General features: G+C 36.0%; 1 protein-coding gene across 1 annotated transcript in view; it reads left to right on the plus strand.

The window, feature by feature from the left end:
- The window catches only part of LOC123561091 (uncharacterized), a 125691-nt gene that overhangs the window by 41436 nt on the left and 62216 nt on the right, over positions 1 to 22039 (plus strand). The window contains exons 37-46 of the mRNA XM_053516991.1: positions 260 to 373; positions 5924 to 6037; positions 6411 to 6524; positions 7364 to 7477; positions 8099 to 8203; positions 13429 to 13556; positions 14297 to 14611; positions 15360 to 15549; positions 16861 to 17120; positions 20931 to 21147. Of these exons, the coding sequence (XP_053372966.1) occupies positions 260 to 373; positions 5924 to 6037; positions 6411 to 6524; positions 7364 to 7477; positions 8099 to 8203; positions 13429 to 13556; positions 14297 to 14611; positions 15360 to 15549; positions 16861 to 17120; positions 20931 to 21147 (1671 nt within the window). The remainder of the gene's footprint in view (positions 1 to 259; positions 374 to 5923; positions 6038 to 6410; positions 6525 to 7363; positions 7478 to 8098; positions 8204 to 13428; positions 13557 to 14296; positions 14612 to 15359; positions 15550 to 16860; positions 17121 to 20930; positions 21148 to 22039) is intronic.

Raw genomic sequence — 22039 nt, forward strand, 5'->3', positions numbered from 1 at the left:
TTGCAAATGTTCAGATGTAAACTGGCAATCACCCAAAAAAAGGAATGTTTGACAGTAACTGAGAGCAGGACTACAATAGAAAACATAAGAAATTTTAATCCATAAAATGCTTATTAATGAATTCGTGATAAATAGACTTTACCGTATTGTGTAACAGTTATATGCCACAATGCTGATGCGAAACCCAAATGTAGATGCATTATTTCTTTGAATATCAAGCTCTGTCTTAATTTTCTTTTACTTGTTTGATAATTATTAGACACAGACGGATGTGCAAGTAGTCCATGTCAAAATGGAGGAGTGTGTACAGATGCCATCAACGGCTACACCTGTGCATGTGCAGTTGGTTATGAAGGTGTAAATTGCCAAACTGGTATGTAATGGTCATTGGCCTACACCAGTTTCAAAAATAAACTTTCATAATAACAATGTTTACATAATGTGACTACCAAATGTCTACGCACTTTAAAATGCAACCTGCAAATGTGCAATCAATGCGCATGACTCAAAATCCAAAAACATGTGGTATAATAATTATGTTGCTGCACCGTCAATAAAACGAAAAGAAGCCAGTTTACAATGCAAAAGTTAAATTAATGTATTCGCTAAGATTGATTTTTTTATGCAAGCGACATACTGCCACGGTAGTGTTTCTTTGCATGCAAAATAAAACAGTTTAATCTTATATAATAGATTTATCAGTGACTAATCTATAGTGGAAGATCAATATATAGTGTACATAAATCGGAATATATTATAAGAGGTACGCTTTTATATGTCGAAACGGAAAATTTCATATAAATAATGTCTGATGAGAACTCGGATATTGCCGATAATTCGGATAAAGGCCTGAATCAAAAGACTTTCTTATTGTACCCGAGAGAGACCGAGGTTTTTATTACCAGAAAGCAGAGCCAACCACTACAATGGATTGAGCATGTTGAACTGTACATGGCAATAGGCAATACAATTCCAGCTTCTCATATCACGGGTCTACAAAGGAATCGAGGAGTATGGCGAATTTATGTAACACATATCAAGGACAAGGTCAGGCTTATGACACAAGGTGTACTCATAAGGGGTAAACGCATCAGTGTTTTAAAACCTACTCCTGGTCAGCATGATAGTGAGGTAGCCACTAGAGTGAGAGTAAAGAACATTCCATTGACAGTTGACAATGAATTGATCATGCGTACATTAACTAAAAAAGATATTGAAATCCGTTCGCTATTTCGTGAGAAATTACGCGTCAATGACAAGTTAACGAATCGAATTGTTAAATCATCTACCCTCAAGAGCCCCTGCCTCAATTCATGAATTTCGGGATTTACTCTGCGCGGGATATTCATTCAGGACAGTAAAAGGCGACAAGAGTGTTAGGCCAAAACAAAGAACTAAGTGTTTGTCAGACGGTCATGTGTTTAGTCAATGCCCAAATGACTGGGTGTGTAAAAAGTGTGCGCAGATCGGACATAAGATGCTTGACTGTCCTTTCGGTGATACACAGACGTCTGAAAAAGAACATGATTCTGACACAGCTGAACCCAGTGAGGTACATCCGAACCCAAGAGTTGCACATAAAGGAAAAGCCTATCGGGCATTATCTTTGCCATCGTCACCAGTATCAAGTGCAGGCATCGGACGTGGTGTAAGTATTCGCATGGAAACTCAGAAATCTATGGAAGACAGTTTCACTCCAAACAAAGACAAACAAAAACTAGTGAACGAACGTTCGCCACCAATACCTCCGGATGAATATCGTGACAAAATGGACCAGACTGACAACAAGAAGTATCACAGAAGTAACTCTTCTCGACTTTATTCGTTAATATCAGGTGTACATTATCAGATACTTTGGAACGTTTCATGGATGTGAGACTGAAAAATTCATTAAACAAAACCACTATGGATTATCTTGCAGTAAATGGATTATTGCACAATTATTATTGTACACGTTGAATAAAAGATTTTCAATTACTGCAATACAACTTATATGTATAACGTTATAAATACACAAGTGTTTACATGTAAAGATTTAAAAGATATTTGTAGTTTAAAAATGAATGATATTGCACATGTTGATTGAAACCAAACAAACAAACAGAAGAGTCAACACGTACCTGCGTTCAAGTGAATCTAAAACGTCTTCCTTTTTCAACACTAGATTTAGAATTCTTAAATAATAAAGGGATATAAAATATACTTTTGCAAAAAAGAATCTCGAAATCGCACTTGCATTCATTTTGGGAAAGCAATTTGGTTTCAAAATACCATGAAACCAACTTTACTTACAAGTGAAAATGTCTATTGATAATAGATACAGACAGTTTCGATACAAATTGGTTAATAATATTATTGCCGATGGTGAAAAACTGTGTAAATGGAAAGTTAACGAAAATCCTAGTTGTAGCTTTTGCGAAATATCAGATAATTTAGAACACTTCTGTGTTGACTTTATTTGATAAAACCTTTTTAGAACAGAGTATCGAATGCCTTTAAGTTACTTGGAATTCATAGAACTATAGAGAACGTTAAAAGTGTTGTTTCAGGACACTCCTTCTTTCTTCTTCTCGTTCGCAACTACACTGTCAGACCAGTAGCCTCGATGAAACTTGTGGTTTGCCGCAGATCCTGAATGCCTCCATACAGTTTCTGGTGGAATGAGGTATCTATCGACCAAGTCGCAGCTCGCTCCTAGTCATGCCTTTTACATCTCTGAAGTATATGCTCCGCAGTCTGATCTTCGGTCCAACATGGACAAGATGGCGATGGTGCCAGTCTGTATTTCTTGTACATGCCCTGAGCGAAGCCTGACCAACATCATTTGTGCAGCCTTAACACCTTTCGGTAGTTCAGACACCAGATCATTGATGAAAAGCAGGGGTGTAGGGGATAAGACTCCGCCTTGTGGGACACCATGACGCAACAGGAACTTCCTACTGCTGGCATGTTCTATGCTGACCCTTGCTCTCCTGTTGTAGAGGTATGACTTAATCCACCTCAGCATGTGTCCTCCTACTCCACTCCTCATCAGTTTGACGAGGAGTCCATCAGTCCGCTCGCTGCAGATCAATCCATGCTGTAAGCACGACTTTCTGCTGTTGGAAGGCGTCCTCTATCTCTTGCGATAGATAAGTAGTCTGGTCTTCAGTGGAGCGGAATTGTCTGAAGCCAGCTTGTTGCGTTGCATGTAGGTTGTTAGTCTCCATGTACAACTTCAGGCGTGCATTCACAATCCTCTCCATTGTCTTTCCAACACAGCTGGTTAGGCTGATTGGGCGATAGCTTGCAGCCTTTTTGAATCCTTCCCTTTCTTGTGGATGGGGATCATGACTGCTTCTTTCCATATCTGTGAAAGCAGTCCTTGTGTCCAGCTGTAGTTGTAAATTTCCAGGAGTTTGCAAATTGTTGCAATGCGTAGATGGGTCAGCATTTCATTTTTGACTCCATCTGGTCCAGGAGACTTCTTTGTCTTCAACTGCCTAAGGGCTGTCTGTAGCTCATGTAGTTTAAGACTCTGCTTCATGATTCTGATGTCATTTGGCTTGTCTGCTTTTCTCTTTTTTCTCTTCGGGCTTCCCTTTGCCGTTCCCTGTTGATGGAGATGTTGGAAACATCTTTGTAGTTAGAAGCGTTTGCCGCTTGTTTACCCGTCAACAGTTCACCATTTTCTTCCAAAGTTACTGAGCCTCTTCCTGTGTCGTGATCGTTCAGTTTTCTCGTCAATCTCCACAGCTTTTGACCATCTCGATCTAGGTTGAGCGAGGCTGTTTTGTTTCTCCAGCTCTTCCTCTGTGCTTCCCGTTTGTGCCTGAGGAAATTGGCCTTGGCTCGCTGTAGAGAAAGATTACTTTCTTGTGAGGGATTGTTTTCTGCTTCCTCCCTGGCTTCTGATAACTTTGCCTGTAGATTCTCCAACTCATCACTCCAATAGGGCTTATGGTCCTCTCTTGCTCCCCTTGGAATGGCGCTGTAAGTAGCCTTTAGTATACTGGCGTTGAAGTCTTTGACAACCCTTTTAATATCTCTACCTTCCACTTTGATGTCTTTACATAGCTCATCAATCAGACTTTGGCGAAAGGTCCATCTGGCCTTCTTGTACTTCCATCTAGGGATGTTAGATGAGGTAGATGCTATACGGTCCATAGTAAGATGGACTGGGCGATGGTCGCTACCTCCTAGTTGCTCATCGACTTTCCGCTTGACATGTCCATGTATGTCATCAGTACATAGAGCAAGATCAGGGGTTGATGTTGTTCGCCAGCTTCTGGACTAAACATTTGGGGGATCATCGGGCTTGTTGATGAGATTAAGCTTGTTATCATCTTGCAAGGTCTCCACTTCCTCTCCACGTTTATCCAGGTGGTCATATTCCCAGCTTTGTGAGTGACTGTTAAAGTCTCCTACAATGATGAACCTGGTTTTATCAGTTGTAACTTTGTAAAGGGACAGAGCTTAGTCACTTGGAGAGTATAGTATATATTCACAAGTTTCAAGTTGAACTCGTTCTTTCTGAGGCTCGGAACTTGGAACTCGGAGTCATCCATATGCGTGTTGGTCTGGACTGCGCTGATGTTGTTCCTGACCAATGTCATGATGCCTCCTTTTCCTCTGCCAACTCTGACACAGCGGAAACGCTGGTATCCTCTGACTTCGAAGGATTTTTCTGGCTGTACGTTAGTTTCCTGAATGAAAAAGACATTGATGTCTTTCTCATGGGGGATATGTTTAAGTTCAGCTTTCTTGTTGAAGACACCCTCTGCATTCCAATGCATCAGCCTGCTGATGCGGATTGGTTCTTCTCCTTGGTATGTTCCTCCTGCTTCTATTGCATGTTGTGGGTTGAAGGAGGGACCCACAGTAGTTGTAGGTGGGCTCTGCCGAAGCTCAGAGCCCGGCACTGAATCTCTCTGGAGGGACCTCAGAGATTCAGCACCACATTGTTGAATACCGGATTGCTGTGTAGTCATAGCGATATTGCATGGTGCTGTGGTTTGTTAAGAGAGTGCCAATGGCACTCTAGGTTTCTGTCGGGGTTACCTCACCCTTAGTTCCGAGTTCATACCCTACCCTGGGAACACAGGGTTCCAGGATACAACTTTGACAACAGCCATTACTGGGAATTTAATATAATTTTAACTGTAGCAAGTTTTTGCATATACAAATCTTTTTTCTTGAGTAATTAATGTTCGAAAGAATTGAACATTATCAACATATTTCTGTACGAAATGAATACTAAAAGATATAAACGAGAAATAGGTACATTTATTGATAATGTTATAGAGAATTTCTAATATATATTTTTCAATACATCTACCTGAACCGACCTAGATATTTTTGGATGATATATATTGGAAAAAAAAAACATTGTAAATTCGTAAAATGAAACTGTTGAACTATACATATATTGTCTTGTAAATGTTAGTAAAAAATTTAATAAAAGGAAAAAACTAACTCAAAATATGGTTTATATGTGAGATATGTAAATATTGTCAGTTGTTTTAATATTTGTTTTTTAATGATTAATATACCGCACCAATGTTTGACGGTTTTTACTCTTGCAAATAATGAAAATGCTACAAACAGATAATATTGTACAAAGTAATGTTTCAAATGTAATTCTGCTGATTTTCTCCAATTATAAGATTTGACCTTTGTATTATTTGAAAATGTCATTTTTAACGAATTATCTGTCCATTTTAAAAAGTTTTCATAAATATTCATAAGTACGTAAATGAGAAAAGTTGATTAAGTGTTTGTAAATAAATGTACAAAGCCCTGGCTTCATTTTGAATATAAAAAAAAAGAATGATTTTACCATATTGTGTAATGCAGACTTTGGTCGTATGGAAATATAGAAGTTTAAGTTGCCTAATTTGTAAACTATGTTTTAAGACGTTCATAGTTCTTTTAACTTTATTAGACACAGACGAATGTTCAAGTAATCCATGCCAAAACGGAGGTGTTTGTACAGACGACGTAAACGGCTACTCCTGTTTATGTGTAGTCGGTTTCGAGGGAGATAATTGCGAAACTGGTATGTAATGTACATGGGTCTGTAAAAGTATAACATGTTACCATTAATGATAATATTCTTAGTACTATATGACTACGGATTGAAAAAAGTATTTGAAAATTCATTTTCCAAATTTTTAAATTTAAAATGGAAATCATTGAATAAGCGAATGTTCGATAGTAGCTGACAGCAGGACCACAGAAGTAACTTAAAGAAATTTTATTTATTAAAAGGTTTATTAATGTGTTCGTGATAAACAGATTTTACCGTATTGCGAAACACAGATGTCGGCCTCAATCCTAATAATGCTTATTCCAAAACCAAATGATGATGCATTATCTCCTCGAATATCAAGCTTTGTCATACTTTGTTATAATTGTTTGATAATTATTAGACACAGGCAAATGTGCAAGTAATCCATGTCAAAATGGAGGAGTGTGTACAGATGCTGTCAACGGCTACTCCTGTGCTTGTGCAGCTGGTTACGAAGGAGTTAATTGCCAAACTGGTATGTAATGCGAATTGGGCGGCAACAGTCTCAAAAATAATCTTTAAAAATAATAATTTAAACATAATGTGACTATCTGTTGTCTAGTCACTTTAAAAAGCAAACTGAAAACGTGCGATGAAAGAGCATAACTCAAAATCAAAATAATATGTTATAGTAAGTGTTATGGTCACGGTTAATGAGTGAAAAAGAAATGCATTTACGATCCAGAAGTTAAATTTATTTAATAGCTAAGATAGGTTTTACCATATTGTGTATCACAAATATCTGATAACAATCCTAAAATCGTGAAAAGTGTTAGAACCATAATTTATCAACTATATCTAAATTCGTTCACAATTGTTTTAACTCTAATAGACACTGACGAATGTGCAAGTAATCCATGCCAAAATGGAGGCATTTGTACAGACGCCGTAAACGGCTTCTCCTGTGCATGTACAGACGGTTTCGAAGGAGATAATTGTGAAACTTGTATGTAACGTACATGGGTCTGCAAAAGTGTTACCTCTAGCCATTAATTATAATATTCTTAGGATTATATGACTACATATTGAAAATGTATGTGAATATTCATACTGCAAATGTTCAAATTTAGAATGCAGATCATTCCATAAACGACTGTGTGATTGTAGCTGAGAACCAAACCACATAAGTAAATGCAAGAAAGTTTTAATGATAAAAGCCTTATTTATGTAATCGTTATATAAAGACTTTACCATAATGTGTAAAACAGACATCAATGATTATGCTGACTCGACAACCAAATAAATCTATATATATTATTTCCACGAATATCAAGCTGTATCTTAATTTGATTATACTGTTTTGATAATTTGAAGACACAGACAAATGTGTAAGTAATCCATGTCAAAATGGAGGCGTGTGTACAGATGCCGTCAACGGCTACTCTTGCATATGTGCAGATGGTTACGAAGGAGATAATTGCCAAATCGGTATGTAATGCACATTGATCTGCAGCAGTCTTAAAAGTAACCTTTCAAAATAATAATCTTGACATACTGTGATTACCTGTTGTCCATGTTCAATAAAGAACAATCTACAAATATGCTATCAATGAGCATAACACACATCCAAGAATAATCTCTTATTATAACCTTGTTGGGTCACGGTCAATGAAACGAAAAGAGGTGAGTTTACAAGGCAGAAGTTAGATAAAACTTTTCGCTAATTTTTTTTGTTTACCAAAATTTCCTCGTGCAAAAGATTTGGAATTTTGAAATCGTGCATGTACAAGGCGCAAAACTGCCGGATCGTCACAGTTGAAATATTTTATAATTTCTTACAGCTAATGTAGCAAAACATAGTTTCAAACTAATACATTAAACCAAATAAGAAAACGGACTTTAAAAAGTGTCGGGTTAGGGATGACCGTAAGTGTAGTAAGCACTCAGTGATCACAAATACGTGTGAATGGTCGTTTGTCAAAGTTTCAAACAAATCCATTACTTGACCTAAACCCGATTAACCACCATTAAAGTTACGCATTTATTGATATTTATTCCATGTAGTAGTTTCCTCAACTTTCAGTATAACCTATGCTTATGCACTTTCAGCAACCTGTTCCAATTACCCCTGCTCTGGTGCTGTCTGTTCTATCGAAAACAATCAACATGTTTGCAATTGCCTCACAGGAAACGAAGGCACATACTGTCGAACTGGTAGGTAACTAAAACATGTTTATGAATGACGCTGTTTCAAAATAAGGATCAATTGTGTACTGTATGTGTACTGTATTATTTTACCATCTGTGAACAAGTACGTATTTTCCTGTTCTATTTTTTTTCATAAGCCCTCAACAAATCTCACAGGAGTACAATGTTCATATGTCTGTCCGAACAAACAGAAACAAACAGACAAACGGACAACGCCAAAACGACATTTTCCGCTTACAACTGATATATCAAAGAACTATACATGTATAAATTTCTCAAAAATGAGATAGATGACAAATTTCACAGAACATGTGCTGTTTGTATGCAAGTTACCGCTATATTATATTTTTTTGCACTGTCGGTTTATTGTAAGGCTTAGTTGCTTGCTATAAACATCTTATTCCTAACATCTCCTCGTTCAAGAGCAAATAATTTCTGTTTTCATTTACATTTCTACTATATTTCAAATAATAAATACGTGGTATATAGATGGTTGAATCGGAGGGTGCTTTTTTTTTATGTTACTGGGCTCAAAAAATATACACGAGAAATTTTCCTAAATAACACCTATGCCACCAACCCCTCAAAGTATCCCCCGTTCACAGAGACGCGATATCCATTGCCTAAAAGTGTCAGAGTAGTCTCCTTTGGTATCTGTTTCAACTGAATTGCGCTTCCAATGGCACTTTTACTGTCACATGCTCGGCCAGACACATTTTCTCTAAGCGAGGAACTAGAAAACAGATCGCATAGACTTAAATCTGGAGAATATGGTAGGTGTTGAAGTTTTTGTAGCTTTTCTTTGGGCAAAAAAGTAGACAACAACACTACTTTATGGGCTATAGCAATTTCAAGAAGGAGGAAAATGCCTTTCAAACCAGTACTCGGATGTTTTGCTTGAAGAAATTAGGTACTGTGTTATTGTAGAAACAGCAGTTTGACAAGGGACCTGCACAGCTGGAACACAAGAATTCAAGAAAATTGTATACAAAACTTGTTTGATGCTTTACTGACGAGTTGCTATTACCTGATGTTTTTCTTTTTTTTTCTCTACCATTGCTTGTTGTCAGATCGTCTTTCAGGTTCAGACATATAATTATATGGAAAGCCGCTGCTGTCATATTTCGAGTCATTTCAGGTTATCATGTCAGAGCATGATGTTCTCTTGTCAAAACAGAGTCTTAATTATGTTAAAAAGTTATAGTACTCGTATTATGTCAAAGTGTGGTGTTAACTTGTCGAAACTGTAACGTATTATGTTAACTAGCCATGTTATTTTGTCAAAGTGTGGTGTTAACATGTCTTATTATGTTAAAATCTATGTTATCATGTCATAATATTATGTTAACTTGTCAAAATGGCGTCTTACTATGTTAACCTTTACCCTACTAAATTTCTAAAATGGTCTGGTCCATCATTCAGTTTGGGCAGTACCACACATTATTCAAAGGAGTGTTCACTGAAAATTTGTTGACTGAATAACAAACAATGCAGACCATGATAAGCCTGCACGGATGATCTTGGTCTGCACTGGTCGCAATGGCAGAATCATTTGCCGCCAGCAGGCTAAAAGGTTAACTAGCCATGTTATCATGTTTAAGTGTGATCTTGTCTGTAGAGTGTTATATCAAGTTACAAAGCTATGATATATTGTTAAAGTATCGTGTGATCTTGTCTGCAGAGCGTGTTATTATGTTAAAAATTAATGTTATCTTGTTAAGGTACCATATTAACGTGCTATTACGTTGAAACGCTATGCTATCTTGTTAAATGTCATGTGATCTTGTCTACCGATCATGCTTTTATAATAAAACAATATGTTATCTTGTCAACTTATGGTGTTAACTTGTCAAAACAGTCAAGGTGCGATGTAAATCTGTCCAAATATTATTATTATTATTATACCAGATTTATATAGCGCCCTTTTCATGATAAACACGTTCAAAGGCGCTTTACATATAATGCAGCCACACAGGGCGCGAAATCATCCTCTACTAGTAGAGACACTGAGCGATCTGACAAGAGGGACAGAGTGAGATAAAGCCACCAGAACAGACAGAGAGAACTTTTCAGATACAGACGTGTCCGGCTAACTTAGCCTAGCACTTTTCGAAAAGACAGTCTGATTCTTTAACGTGCCCGGTGTATAGCATCGATACACGCGAAGCCATCTTTCCTGGGAAGAACCAGTACAGGCCTCTAGTTAGGTGGGAAACACTCAAGAGCATCTCAGAAATTTCCAATGCCTGGACCAGGATTCGAACCCCGGACCTCTGGATTGACAGTCAAGCGTGTTACAACTAGACCACCGGCCCACCTATGACGAATAGTATCTTATTATTTAACTAGACATGTTACCATGCCAAAATGTGGTTTTAACTTGTCAAAACAGTCTTATTATGTTAAAAAGCTATGATATTATGTCGAAGTACCGTCTTCTTACCGAGCGTACTAATATGTTTAAAAGCTACCGGTATGTTGTTTTGTCAATTTGTGGTGTTAATTAGTCAAACTAATGTTGTATTGTGTTAATATGTTATGTTATCATGTCAAAGTAGATGTTAACTTGTTCAAATAGTGTCTTATTATGTTAAAAGCTATGTTATTATTTAAAAGTAACATGTGATCTTGCCTACTAAGCGTGCTATTATCTTAAAAAACTATGTTGTCTTGTCAAAGTGTGGTATTAACTTGTCTAAACACTGTCTAATTATGTTAATATGCTTTGTTTATCTTGTTAAAGTGTGATGTTAACTTGTCCAAATAGTATGTTTTATGTTAAGTAGGCATGTTTTCATGTCGAAGTGTGATGTTAACTTGTCTTCTTATGTCAAAACGCTATGCTATATTGTTAAAGTATCATTTAATATTGTCTTTCTTTTTAACATAATAGCACGCTTTGTAGACAATATCACACTTTACTCTGACATAATAAGATAGCTTTTTGACATAAAAAGATCCTATCTGGAAACATTAACTTCACGCTTTGACATGCTAACATAGCTTGTTAACATAAGTCACTTCTTTCGACAAGTTATAAATGCCATTCATTGAGAGGATCACTTGACCAATTAACATAATAAAACAACATTTAGACAAGTTAACATCACACTTTGACACTATAACATAGTTTTTAATATGATAAGACACTGTTTCGACAAGTTTTCACCACATTCTGACATGATAACATGAAATTTCCCGATAAAAGACAGCTGTGACGTTTCATACATACACACCAAAGTTTTATCTCCTTTTAGTAGTTAGATAGTTTTCTATCATCGCAGTTTTCTGGAACATTGTTATCTAGCTTCTTAAGATCAGGTGTCAATAAATGAAGGATCCACATAACACTGACCTAATCAATATTCACACATGTCTACGATGTCTTAGGCCGACACGCATCTTCAATATATATATTGAATTCTGGAAACAGACTGCATAAAGGGGCTACATTTTCGGACAGTTCAGTACGTGGTACACCATCCAGGACCACTTTGTACTTTTATTCTTTCCTGCCTTCAGTAACTGGAATTTCCTACCAAATAGTGTCCGTAGTTTAACAACCTTATCTTCTTTCGATGATTACTTGAATAAAGATATCCGCCATATAACTACATAATATAATGCAGGAATAAGGAAACTTCAAGTTCTTCACACAAGATTACGGACTGAATGCAGTGCACTCAATCATCATCTATTTGTTAGAAATATATCACCAACACCTCTTTGCCAATGCGGTAAAATTAAGACAAATGCTCGTTACCTTATAAAAAAAAGCCGTATATACAGACTGCCGCCTAAACCTTTTCAGTAACCTTCAGAACTATGATATCGGTGAAAACCCTCTTTGTAATGGAAAAACATCTTTACCGGGCGAGAAAAATGCCATTATTTTCACAAATGTACATTATTACATAGCTGAAAGTTAGAGATTCCTGTAAACCGTCAATGAGACACTATAACCCCACTTCCCATTCACATCCGCCGCCCTTCCCCCCCCCCCCACAACCCCCAACCCCTCCCCCTTCTTCTATTATATTTCATGTTCTCCAATTCTAGATGTTTTGAAATTTTAATGAACTACTTCTAACTCCTTTACTCTCATTAGCGCTCATTCTTTTCCAGAAACATTTTATATACTATTTTATAAACTAGACTACATTCCGATATTAATCACATTTAAAGCTTCACTGTACTTTTGTGAAACAATCATTTACCTGTCAATTTTTGGAGAAGAACTCTATAAAACTTTTGTTTCGTTCTAATTCTTTCCATTGATCAACTGTTCTTGTAAAGTTAGTATGTAAATATAATTATGCATATTGTTGAGAATAAATATGAATAAATCAATAATATCCCAGTGTTGAAATTTAGCATAACTAGGTGGAATGTAGTGTTAAGCAATTATTGTTTATTTTTATTTCTTTACAAATGGCATTCATTTTTAAGGATGGGGGAGGGGAGCAACTTATTGAGAATACTTCAAGTATCCATCTCATGGGACAGTACGGCAGAACATGTAATGGTCAGAAGTTTGATATTAAAAATGTTGTTCGTTTATCAAATATGTTCGTATTTTCCTGATATTCTTATCACACAGAAATTTAAATGCGTATAACTTTTTCATTTAATGCTTTTCGAGTCTGTGTAGGTATTAAACAACTCTTTATATGCATGTAGAAATTAAACATTAAAATCTTGTGCTTAAGTATGGAAGCATGTCATTTACCAAAAACAACCTTTTGAACAACCCTAATAATTTGCGATAACGATGGTGCCTAATTCAAAAAACACATAAGTGACGTCAGCGTCAAGCCTTCTAGAACCCCCACCATAAATGCAACATTCGAATGTCTGTAACTTGAAAACGACTTTATATTTCAAGTGTATAACATTGTTATAGTACTCTAAATGTTTTGACTTCGTTTCGAACTTTTTTGAACTGCTGTCATTCATGCATTTCAAATTAAAAGGTATGGAATTGGGTCTGATTAGTATATATAACTTACTTAAAATTACTAATGGAAATGAAAATATGCCGAACTGCTTTAAAGTAAGATTCGAAAATATAGCTTTAACCTGATACATTACGTTTTAGGCATGCTTTTGAAATTAAAATATTTTAGATTAAGTATTACTTTAAGTTATAATAAAGTTGTAATTATCATGGAGAACATTTTCTGTATTAATTTTAAGTGACTGTATTGCCTTAGTTAAATATAATATTTTAGGTTTACATCTTGGTTACGGTGCAGCGGAAGGGGACTCGAGCATGTATGGTACCGATGATGCTTGTAGCCCTGTACTCCGAGTTAGCTACGACCTGCCTTTCATGCAACGAAGATTTACGAAAATTTATGTAAGAATAATGAATATCTTAAATTTTGTTTATACAGAATATGTCAGAACAATTCGTATTTTGAATGAATTTAATTAATATCGTGATAAACATTTGTATTAGCATAGCGCTTGATTCCCTCTGTAGTTTTACACTTGCGGTAAATGATAAGTCTTCTGGTATTAAATGACATATTTATGTTGATTACAAAAATCACGGGATCCCAGCTTCACTCACTGTTTATAGAGAACCAGTTAGTTGCTGGAGCAGGTGCTCGTTGTAAAATAATTCATGCTATTTTTGACCAATCAGAACGCTCTTAATAAAGCTTCTAAGAAATCATTCGTTACAGATGATAAAATGGCCTGAAATCCCGAAAATAAGCCGGTTTTGAAAATAAGCCGGTCTCGAAAAAAAGCCACCGTTTTACTACAGGCAAAAGGGCTCATAAGTTTGCCGGACTCAAAAATAAGCCGATCTCGGTAATAAGATACCAAATCCTAACGAAAAATTAAAATAAGCCGCGGCTTATTTTCGGGCCATCTAAAGCTAGAATGCGGCTTGCTTGGTTTTATTTGTTTAATAAGAAAGACAGAAATGGAAAGTAGGACTAAGATTATTTTTGAGTACGCAAGACATTTACAAATGTAAACATAATTTTCTATGACTACTATAAGGATAAATACATTTCTTATCGCGATGAGTTTTAACATTTTAGCAATGTTGTTATAATAAAGCCACTCATTTGTTTTCTGATTCAGGTATGTACTAATGGACTCATTTGCTTCAACAGACCTTTCAACGGATATTCTATTCCAAAAAAGCAGGGCTTTAATAATGATTTTTTGAACATCTATTGTCTGGCTCCATACTTCGCAGATTTATACCTTACGTTTACTGATCAAGTGTGGTATCAAGCATACAACACTTTAGCGGACGATAGTTCGGAATCGACTGATGTTTCAGTTAAAGTACATGATCTTGTAAATGAACTCTACGATGAAGAATTTGATCCAGTTTATGTTTTAAAGGCAACTTGGTTTGAAACACGATATATTGGAGGAAGACCATCAGAGGTATTCACATTGTAAATAAAGCTAAAACACATGCGTGGTGCAAATGTGATCGACTATATTTTTTGTTTTTTATTGCCATTTTTCAAAAAATGATTGTAGTGGAGAAGAAACTACCAGCAAACTTAAGTATGAGAGGAGTGTTTGCTAGTAGGAGAAAGCGGCACATGCATAATGAAAATAAATTCTGAACTTACGTAACAAATTCAGACAAACTTACCTGTTAACCCATTGTTTAGGGTACATGTAACTAGAACCACATCATGTCTTTTGCCCATTGATATTGTATCATTATACCAGATAAATAAAACGTTATTTTCATGTTCAACACGTTCATTTGTGCTTAACATACAAGGACAGCCACTCCGGCCTCTACCAGTACAGCAATCTGAAAAGAGGGACAGAGCAATAGAAAGTCCCCTAAAGAGAGAGACATTATTAGATACCGGCATTTCCGACTGGCTTACTAAATCATTGTTGTTTGCAAACAGACCATTCGGTTGATTAAAGTACGCGGAGTGAGCACTGGCACACGTTAAGAACCAGTACTGGTCTCTTAGTAGGATGGGCGACACTCAAGAACATCTCTGAATGCTCTGGACTGGGATTCTAACCCGCAAAACTCGGCAAATACTTTCACGCATTTTTTCACGAAACTGTTTGCTCAAACAGGAATCGCTAAACCGCCATTCATTTTTTAAATGTATGTCTCATTGTAAAGCTGTCAACATATAAGTTTATTTTTAAACAGACTGTAACGTTCCAAGTAATTTATGCAACAGACGGGCAGAGGTCATATGCCTTTTATAACTACGCAGAAATGAACTTCCAGTCTGGCTTACAGTTTATTGGAATCATAAACAATGGAATTTTAGAAGGACTGGATTATAGTTCGGATGGGTCATACCTGCTTCGCCCGGATAAAAATCTCATATTTGGAGGTAATATAGACCAAGTCATGTTTGAGTATAATCAAAGTTAGAAATTGGGTTTTTTTCATGAACAAAGAAAATACTTTTCTATTTTTTTCTTGATTTCAATATGTACAGTGCCACCTGCTTTTAACTACTGTGTACCTTATGCAATTTTACAGGACCTTAAAAAGTCTCTCTTTTAATGTACTGTGTCAGCATCACTCAGCAACTGTACCGTGACAGTTGCACTTCTCTAAAGCATCATGACTTTTTTCTCTACTGTACTGTAGGGTGACAATTTCCCGCATCTATTGTATCGTGACAGTTTCCCTTATTTACTGTACCACGGCAGTTTCGCTTCTCTATTGGACCGGAACTATTAGTTACACGGCTTGTTGGTGATCGAATATGGTGCACAGACGGATTCATCAACATTTTTCATCCATATGCTGATGAGCTCTTCTGGCTTTCAACGAGCGGACACATGGGTAGAACCACCGACCTTTCGTAAGCCAGCTGGGTGGCTTTCTCACATGAAGAATTCAAAGCCCTAAGTGAGGCTCGAACCCACATCGATGAGGGGCAAGTGATTCTGAAGTCAGCGATCTTAACCACTCGGCCACGGAGGTCCCAAAACATTCAGAAGGAATGATAATTTTGCATATTTATTAAGCCCCTTTATGTATTTCATTCATGCAGTAAGGGACGATTACGTGATATTGCCAATCATAACTGACTAACTGACAAAAATCAAGATAACTGGTTAACGTAAGTGAATATGTTGACACTAACAGGCAGTTTTGTCCTGTTAAGATACTTAAGCGGATAACACCCAGTTTTGTCACTTGCAAGATAATAACTGAATAAGTAAGTAACAATTTTACGAAAGATTTCGAGATAAATAAATGGATATGTGATTGGCAGAAATTGGCCACCATAGAAGGCAATGTAAAGTATCACTCTCATGTCATATTGCCTCTACTATGAAATCCTTTACTATACCGTGACAGCTTCTCTTCTTTCCTCCACTACCAGGTTCTCTCCTTTGTACAATATTTTGTTCTTCAGTAATGTGTTTCACTTTAGCTTGATATGACGCGTTCTATCTGATTACGGAGGTATTATTTATGAGAGTATCATCTTGATAATAAGAATAAATCTGAAATATTGACATGAATGCTCTTGTCCCTATCAGAGACCACTTAATACTTTTTTCTAGTGATTTGCTTGTCCTTTGTACCAGAATTTCCGTTATGTCTATATCTGGCGTTGTGTAAGCTTTGACTGTAAATGTTCAATTCAATGATAGATTAAATATTCATCTTATATTTTACATAGCTTATAAAGGGGCTGCAAGTTACAAACTGACGACAGAAGAAACAGCAGTGTTACCCAACTACGGCGTGCAGTGCCTTGCTTGGCGCAAAGCAGAGAAGCAGAATATAGGCGGATATATAGAAGCAGCGAACAAAATGCCGCTATGTCCTTGTGTATCATTCTTTCTGTTTTTTGACAGACAATTTGGTTTTCCATCATTCGAAGCCTCTAGGTTTACAGTACCACTGTTACCTGGAAGGGCCTATGCCCCACACGGAAAGGTAAGTTTAACATTATCATCAGCTTTGAGATTAAAGCATCTATACAGGGCCGAAACAGTAAAAGTTTAAATATTGTCATACTTACTGCCTGTTTCTAAGACCGGGTTTCTTTTCTCTTGTTTGAATTACAAAATGATAAACGTTTCTCCTGTTGAAATATGTATTTCCAGTTTGAAATGTACTATAATAAACGTCTCTTTTGTTTGCATTATAATATAATAAACGTCTCTTCGTTTTGAATAGTAATATTTGAATTAAAATATGATAAACGACTTTTTTCTGTTTGAATTGCAGCATGGTAAACGTTTCTTTTGTTTTGAGCGTCTCTTCTGTTTACATTGTAATATAATGAACGTCTTTTCTAATTGTGATATAATAAACGTCTCTTCTCTTTGAATTGTAATATGATAAACGTGTCTTCTGTTTAAATTAAGATATAATAATAAACGACTTTTTTGTTTGAATTGCAGCATGTGAAACGTTTCGTTTTTTTTTTTTTTTTTTTTGCAATAACAAATTGTTTTGTTGGGTTTATCGTTACAACGACATGATATATCATATGGCGGCTTTCCCGGTGTTCACATTGAAGGAAGACTCCAGGTGTCCCTCTATGCATTACTTCAGGCCTGACCGGGCACCTGGGTAGAACTTCCGACCTTCCGTAAAGAAGCTGGATAGTTTCCTCACATGAAACAATTTTACACTGCGAGTGAGGTTTGAACCCACAGGGGTGAGAGGTAAGTGATCTGAAATCAGCGGCCTTAACCACTCGGCGATTGAGCCAATTCCGCCAACCTCCCCGAACAGATATACTAGTATAACTGCATTCGATAATCCCAACTGTATATTTTCTTACCAAAAACGTGTACTACACTTTACTAATTGGTATGTGTGTAAGGCGGACGCGCTATGCTAATTGTTAAATATCAGATACCAAATGGTAATCTCTTTTTAAAACATTTTCGAAATGTTTTGATTATTGCACAGCGAGGAGTTTTGATCCAGATTCGCCTACCCAGTAAAACACTTTTTCCTAATATCAGAATGGCACTTTATACAGGAATTTGCAATGGAACGACTTCGTTGGGGAAAAGTCACATATAACATTATTTCATTGACTGAGTTCGTCCTTCATGGAAATTCTAGTTAGCCTGTTTTGTTCTATGTTCATAACAATGCACCCAAGTTTCATCACTCGTAATGAAAGGGAAAAACGTTTTTGAGAATATTCTGGATACATTTTTAATAATTGTTTTAGCTTCCAAAAACGCGGTTGCACTTTTGCTCATCAGCCAATATGTGTACAAATGTTATGAGAGTATTCTTCAAAATGAAGTAAACGCGGAATAATCTCAAGCCAGAACGATGTGATATCAATCTAATAGTCAATCTAACATCTTTGATAAGCAGCTCAGACCAAAGTTCTCCTCTGCAGGACTTAAACGCAATGCGTCAACTACATCAATTTGGCTGTATTTTTGCAACATCTCAAACAATAGGCTTGAAATATATATTGACTCTACTTCAAATAACATTCCAAAACAAGTTTAAAAATATTCAATCTATTCTTGTTCAAGTTGTCTGTTTGATGAAATAAATAACCTCCGTAAACAACCCTTTCAGTATTAAAATATAGGACACCATTCCCGTATATCAGTAGAAGTTGAAGTGTTGGGCCGGATTAAGCTAAGCCTTGTAGTGGATTACTGAAAGCGTTGTTTCTAGAGGAAATAACAAGGGACGGAGATTTTCGACTGTCCGCGCATAGAGAAAAGGCGCAATAACTTCGGGTAGTTTTCTGTCAGATCATGGAATTGATTCCGGTAAAAAGATTTCAATAGCATTTGGTTAGAATTTATCACTTGGGTACGTTAACTAAAAAAACGTGAACTACCTGTTAGTAACCGAAATACAAAAAAAAAGCATTTTGAAAATGGTATGCAAAAAAATGAAAAATATAATTATTTGATTAAGAGAAAAACATATGTTAAATATACGTAAGACAAGTCACTGGACACTACAGTTATACACACAAACACATGGACGGGCCTCTATACAAGTCTCTTTTTTATTTTTCTCCTGACGTAATTTATAGCAAATGACGTCACATAATACTTGGAAATGTCAGTGGTTGCAGCAATGTTTACATCGTGATCTGTAGAAATATTATGTCTTGTATATTCATTCAAGAATTCATTTATGTGATACCACTACCAGTATTAAAGGGAAAAGCAATGTTATTTTGACGCTAATTCCACCTGCTGGGATTTCTTTAATCATTTAAAGAAGTGAAAGAATTGTTTTAAATCGCCTTAAAAAAGAAAGTTATGAGCACTTAAAGATTTATCAAAATGGGTGCCATTTTGTTTCCAACAAGAAAAACAAAATGGCGGATTTATTAAATTTCTAGACACATATTTGAACTGGATTTATATATTTCTGTAAAATATTTCTCTATTATTTCCAGCTATAATGAAAGAAACAATCATGTTTTACATCTCAAACTCAAGAAACATATAAAACTGATATATTTAAAAGGTGATTTGCTAAATTAAGAATTCAACAGTGTGTAAATTACGTCATAAACACACAAAATGGCTGCCTTCATGATCAGCAATTTTCTTAAATTTCAAACTGCGATATCTTTTATAATAGTGGTCCGATTTTAAAAATTCTTCCAACGTTATGAAAGGCGTGAAACTTATTCCAGCTTTCCCTGTCCTTTAAGGTTCGATGAGTATTTATATAATGTAGTATATGATTTAATTTCTTTATTCTTTCTTTTTCTTTATTTTTTCTTCATTTTTTTTTTTGTTGTTGTTGTTTGCACCATAAATGACACTTCTCGATTTGCAATTTTGGATAAGCTGAACAGCGAGAAAAGCTAGGAGTTGCATTAGTTTCGGAACTAAAGGCATTAAGCACTAGACACTGAGCATTTGGCATTTAGTATTTGGCATTAAGCATTAAGTATTTTTTCGGCACCGCCGTTTGTATTCACTGAATACGCAAATTAAGCATGTCTCTCTGGACCAATGAAAACTCGCCTTATCGTCTATGAAAAAAAAAACGCGCTAGAAAGCCAGTAAAAGTCACATGTTATGTCTGTGCCGATTAGTCGAAACGTGGGATTCCCCGGGATTTCAGGTTTATATTTTCATATGTAAAATGCAAGCTATTTCTTTTTTTAAAAGTTCTGAATTAACATATTTGCAACTGATACAGGAGATTAAAGATGGGTGTTGCTCATTTATTGTTAGAATTCTTCCTTAACTGATCCGCGAAAATAATGTTCAGATTATATCTAAATACATATATTGTCGAATCTATAGAGAAGCAAAAACATAAAACTACTTGGCCTAGGTCGAGACACGAGAACCTCGCGACTTGTCATAAAATGATACAACAATAAACCCTATTAAAGACTTCGACAATCTGAAGCCCGTCTGCTAAAATAACTTTCCAGATTTTATTAAAGCGTATTCGAGTATCGTGACTATTCAACTGCATAGAAAATCCAGGCTTTATTGTAAAGACGGGCCTCAAATACCCTAGGTTAAGTCCTAACAGTAAATATCACAGTTTTAAGCACGCCTGCACAGGGCGGGCAAGAAAAGAAGTACCGCTGTTTTTTGTTGGGGTTTTTGTGTGTTTGTTTGTTTGTTTGTTTTAGGGTTTTTTTTTAATTTACCAAACTAATGTCTTTAATGTAAATGTGCCGTTTATCTTTTCGAAGACATTTCTTGTTTCATTTAGCATTTTGCAATAAGCTTGGCGCATCGGCCTTCCAAAAATTGGATTCTATTGCAGACATGTGCCTATAGCAGATGGACAGGTGGTTTTATATGGTTCGGTAGACGGGCTGGCTCTTTCCATTCTTTCAACGAATACATTAACCCCAATGCGCATGCGCGGTTTGACGAGAAATACAAGAGAATTTGCTGTGATTACTCCAATAACTGTAACGTTTACTACGAAGTAAGACCTCGCACACAAGGATGCTACTTTCGATCTCTTTTCCGTTTCGGTAAGTTCTCATCAGTTAATTTAAAAGTAAACAGAAAGTAAATGTTCCGCAATGCCGATAACTAAATGCAACACTAACAAACTTACAAATAAATAAAAAAAAAAACACAAGTAATGAATGATCTTTGGATAGACCTGTCCAGCGTTTTGAACAAGTGTGCACTACAGGTTTTCATAGATTGAGGTCTGATATTGCTTGAAGTAGAAGACCCGAAGTTATTAACATCAATCTAATGAATGTAATCCTAACACCAGTGTGGTAAAAACTTCAAATAGGCACTATATTTTTTATTTATGTGTAGCCAACTGCACCAAAGTACACAGTCAGAAAAATATCTAAAATAGCACTTTCTGAAAAAAAGAGTTATAATGCTAAAAATGATCCTGGAAAAAATAAAGACACCTCCACTATAACTCTATTTTAGGCTTAGATGCCTGTGCATTTAATATCTCATGCAGACCATGCACTTCTTACTTCTAGGTATGAAAACATTATGCAGAAATACTGCAACGTTCAACAGTTTGAAAAGAAAAATATGTAAAGATCAAATCATTTAATACTCTTGGAAGTGTGTTACTTTTTTATGGCGAAATGTGTCAACAAACAGAAGATTTATTTAAGTAAAATAATTATGTTGAGGAAACTTTTGCTGGAAAGAGAACAATTTCTGCTCCCCATATGTGTCAAATATAGAAAAATACTTGAGAAAATTAGTGTTTGGACTGCTACATGCATGACTGTGATATTTTGTAAAGCAGGCATCATAGATAGCTTACTTTTTTCATTGCACTGATATAACATGGACAGGAACGGTGCCCACTCAACAATTTCAGTCCATAAACAGGTTGTTTCCCTTTTGTAATGAGGGCTTGGGGTAAGTCTCTACGTTGTA

The sequence above is a fragment of the Mercenaria mercenaria genome, chromosome 10, assembly GCF_021730395.1.
Source record: "Mercenaria mercenaria strain notata chromosome 10, MADL_Memer_1, whole genome shotgun sequence".
NCBI classification, from domain to species: domain Eukaryota; kingdom Metazoa; phylum Mollusca; class Bivalvia; order Venerida; family Veneridae; genus Mercenaria; species Mercenaria mercenaria.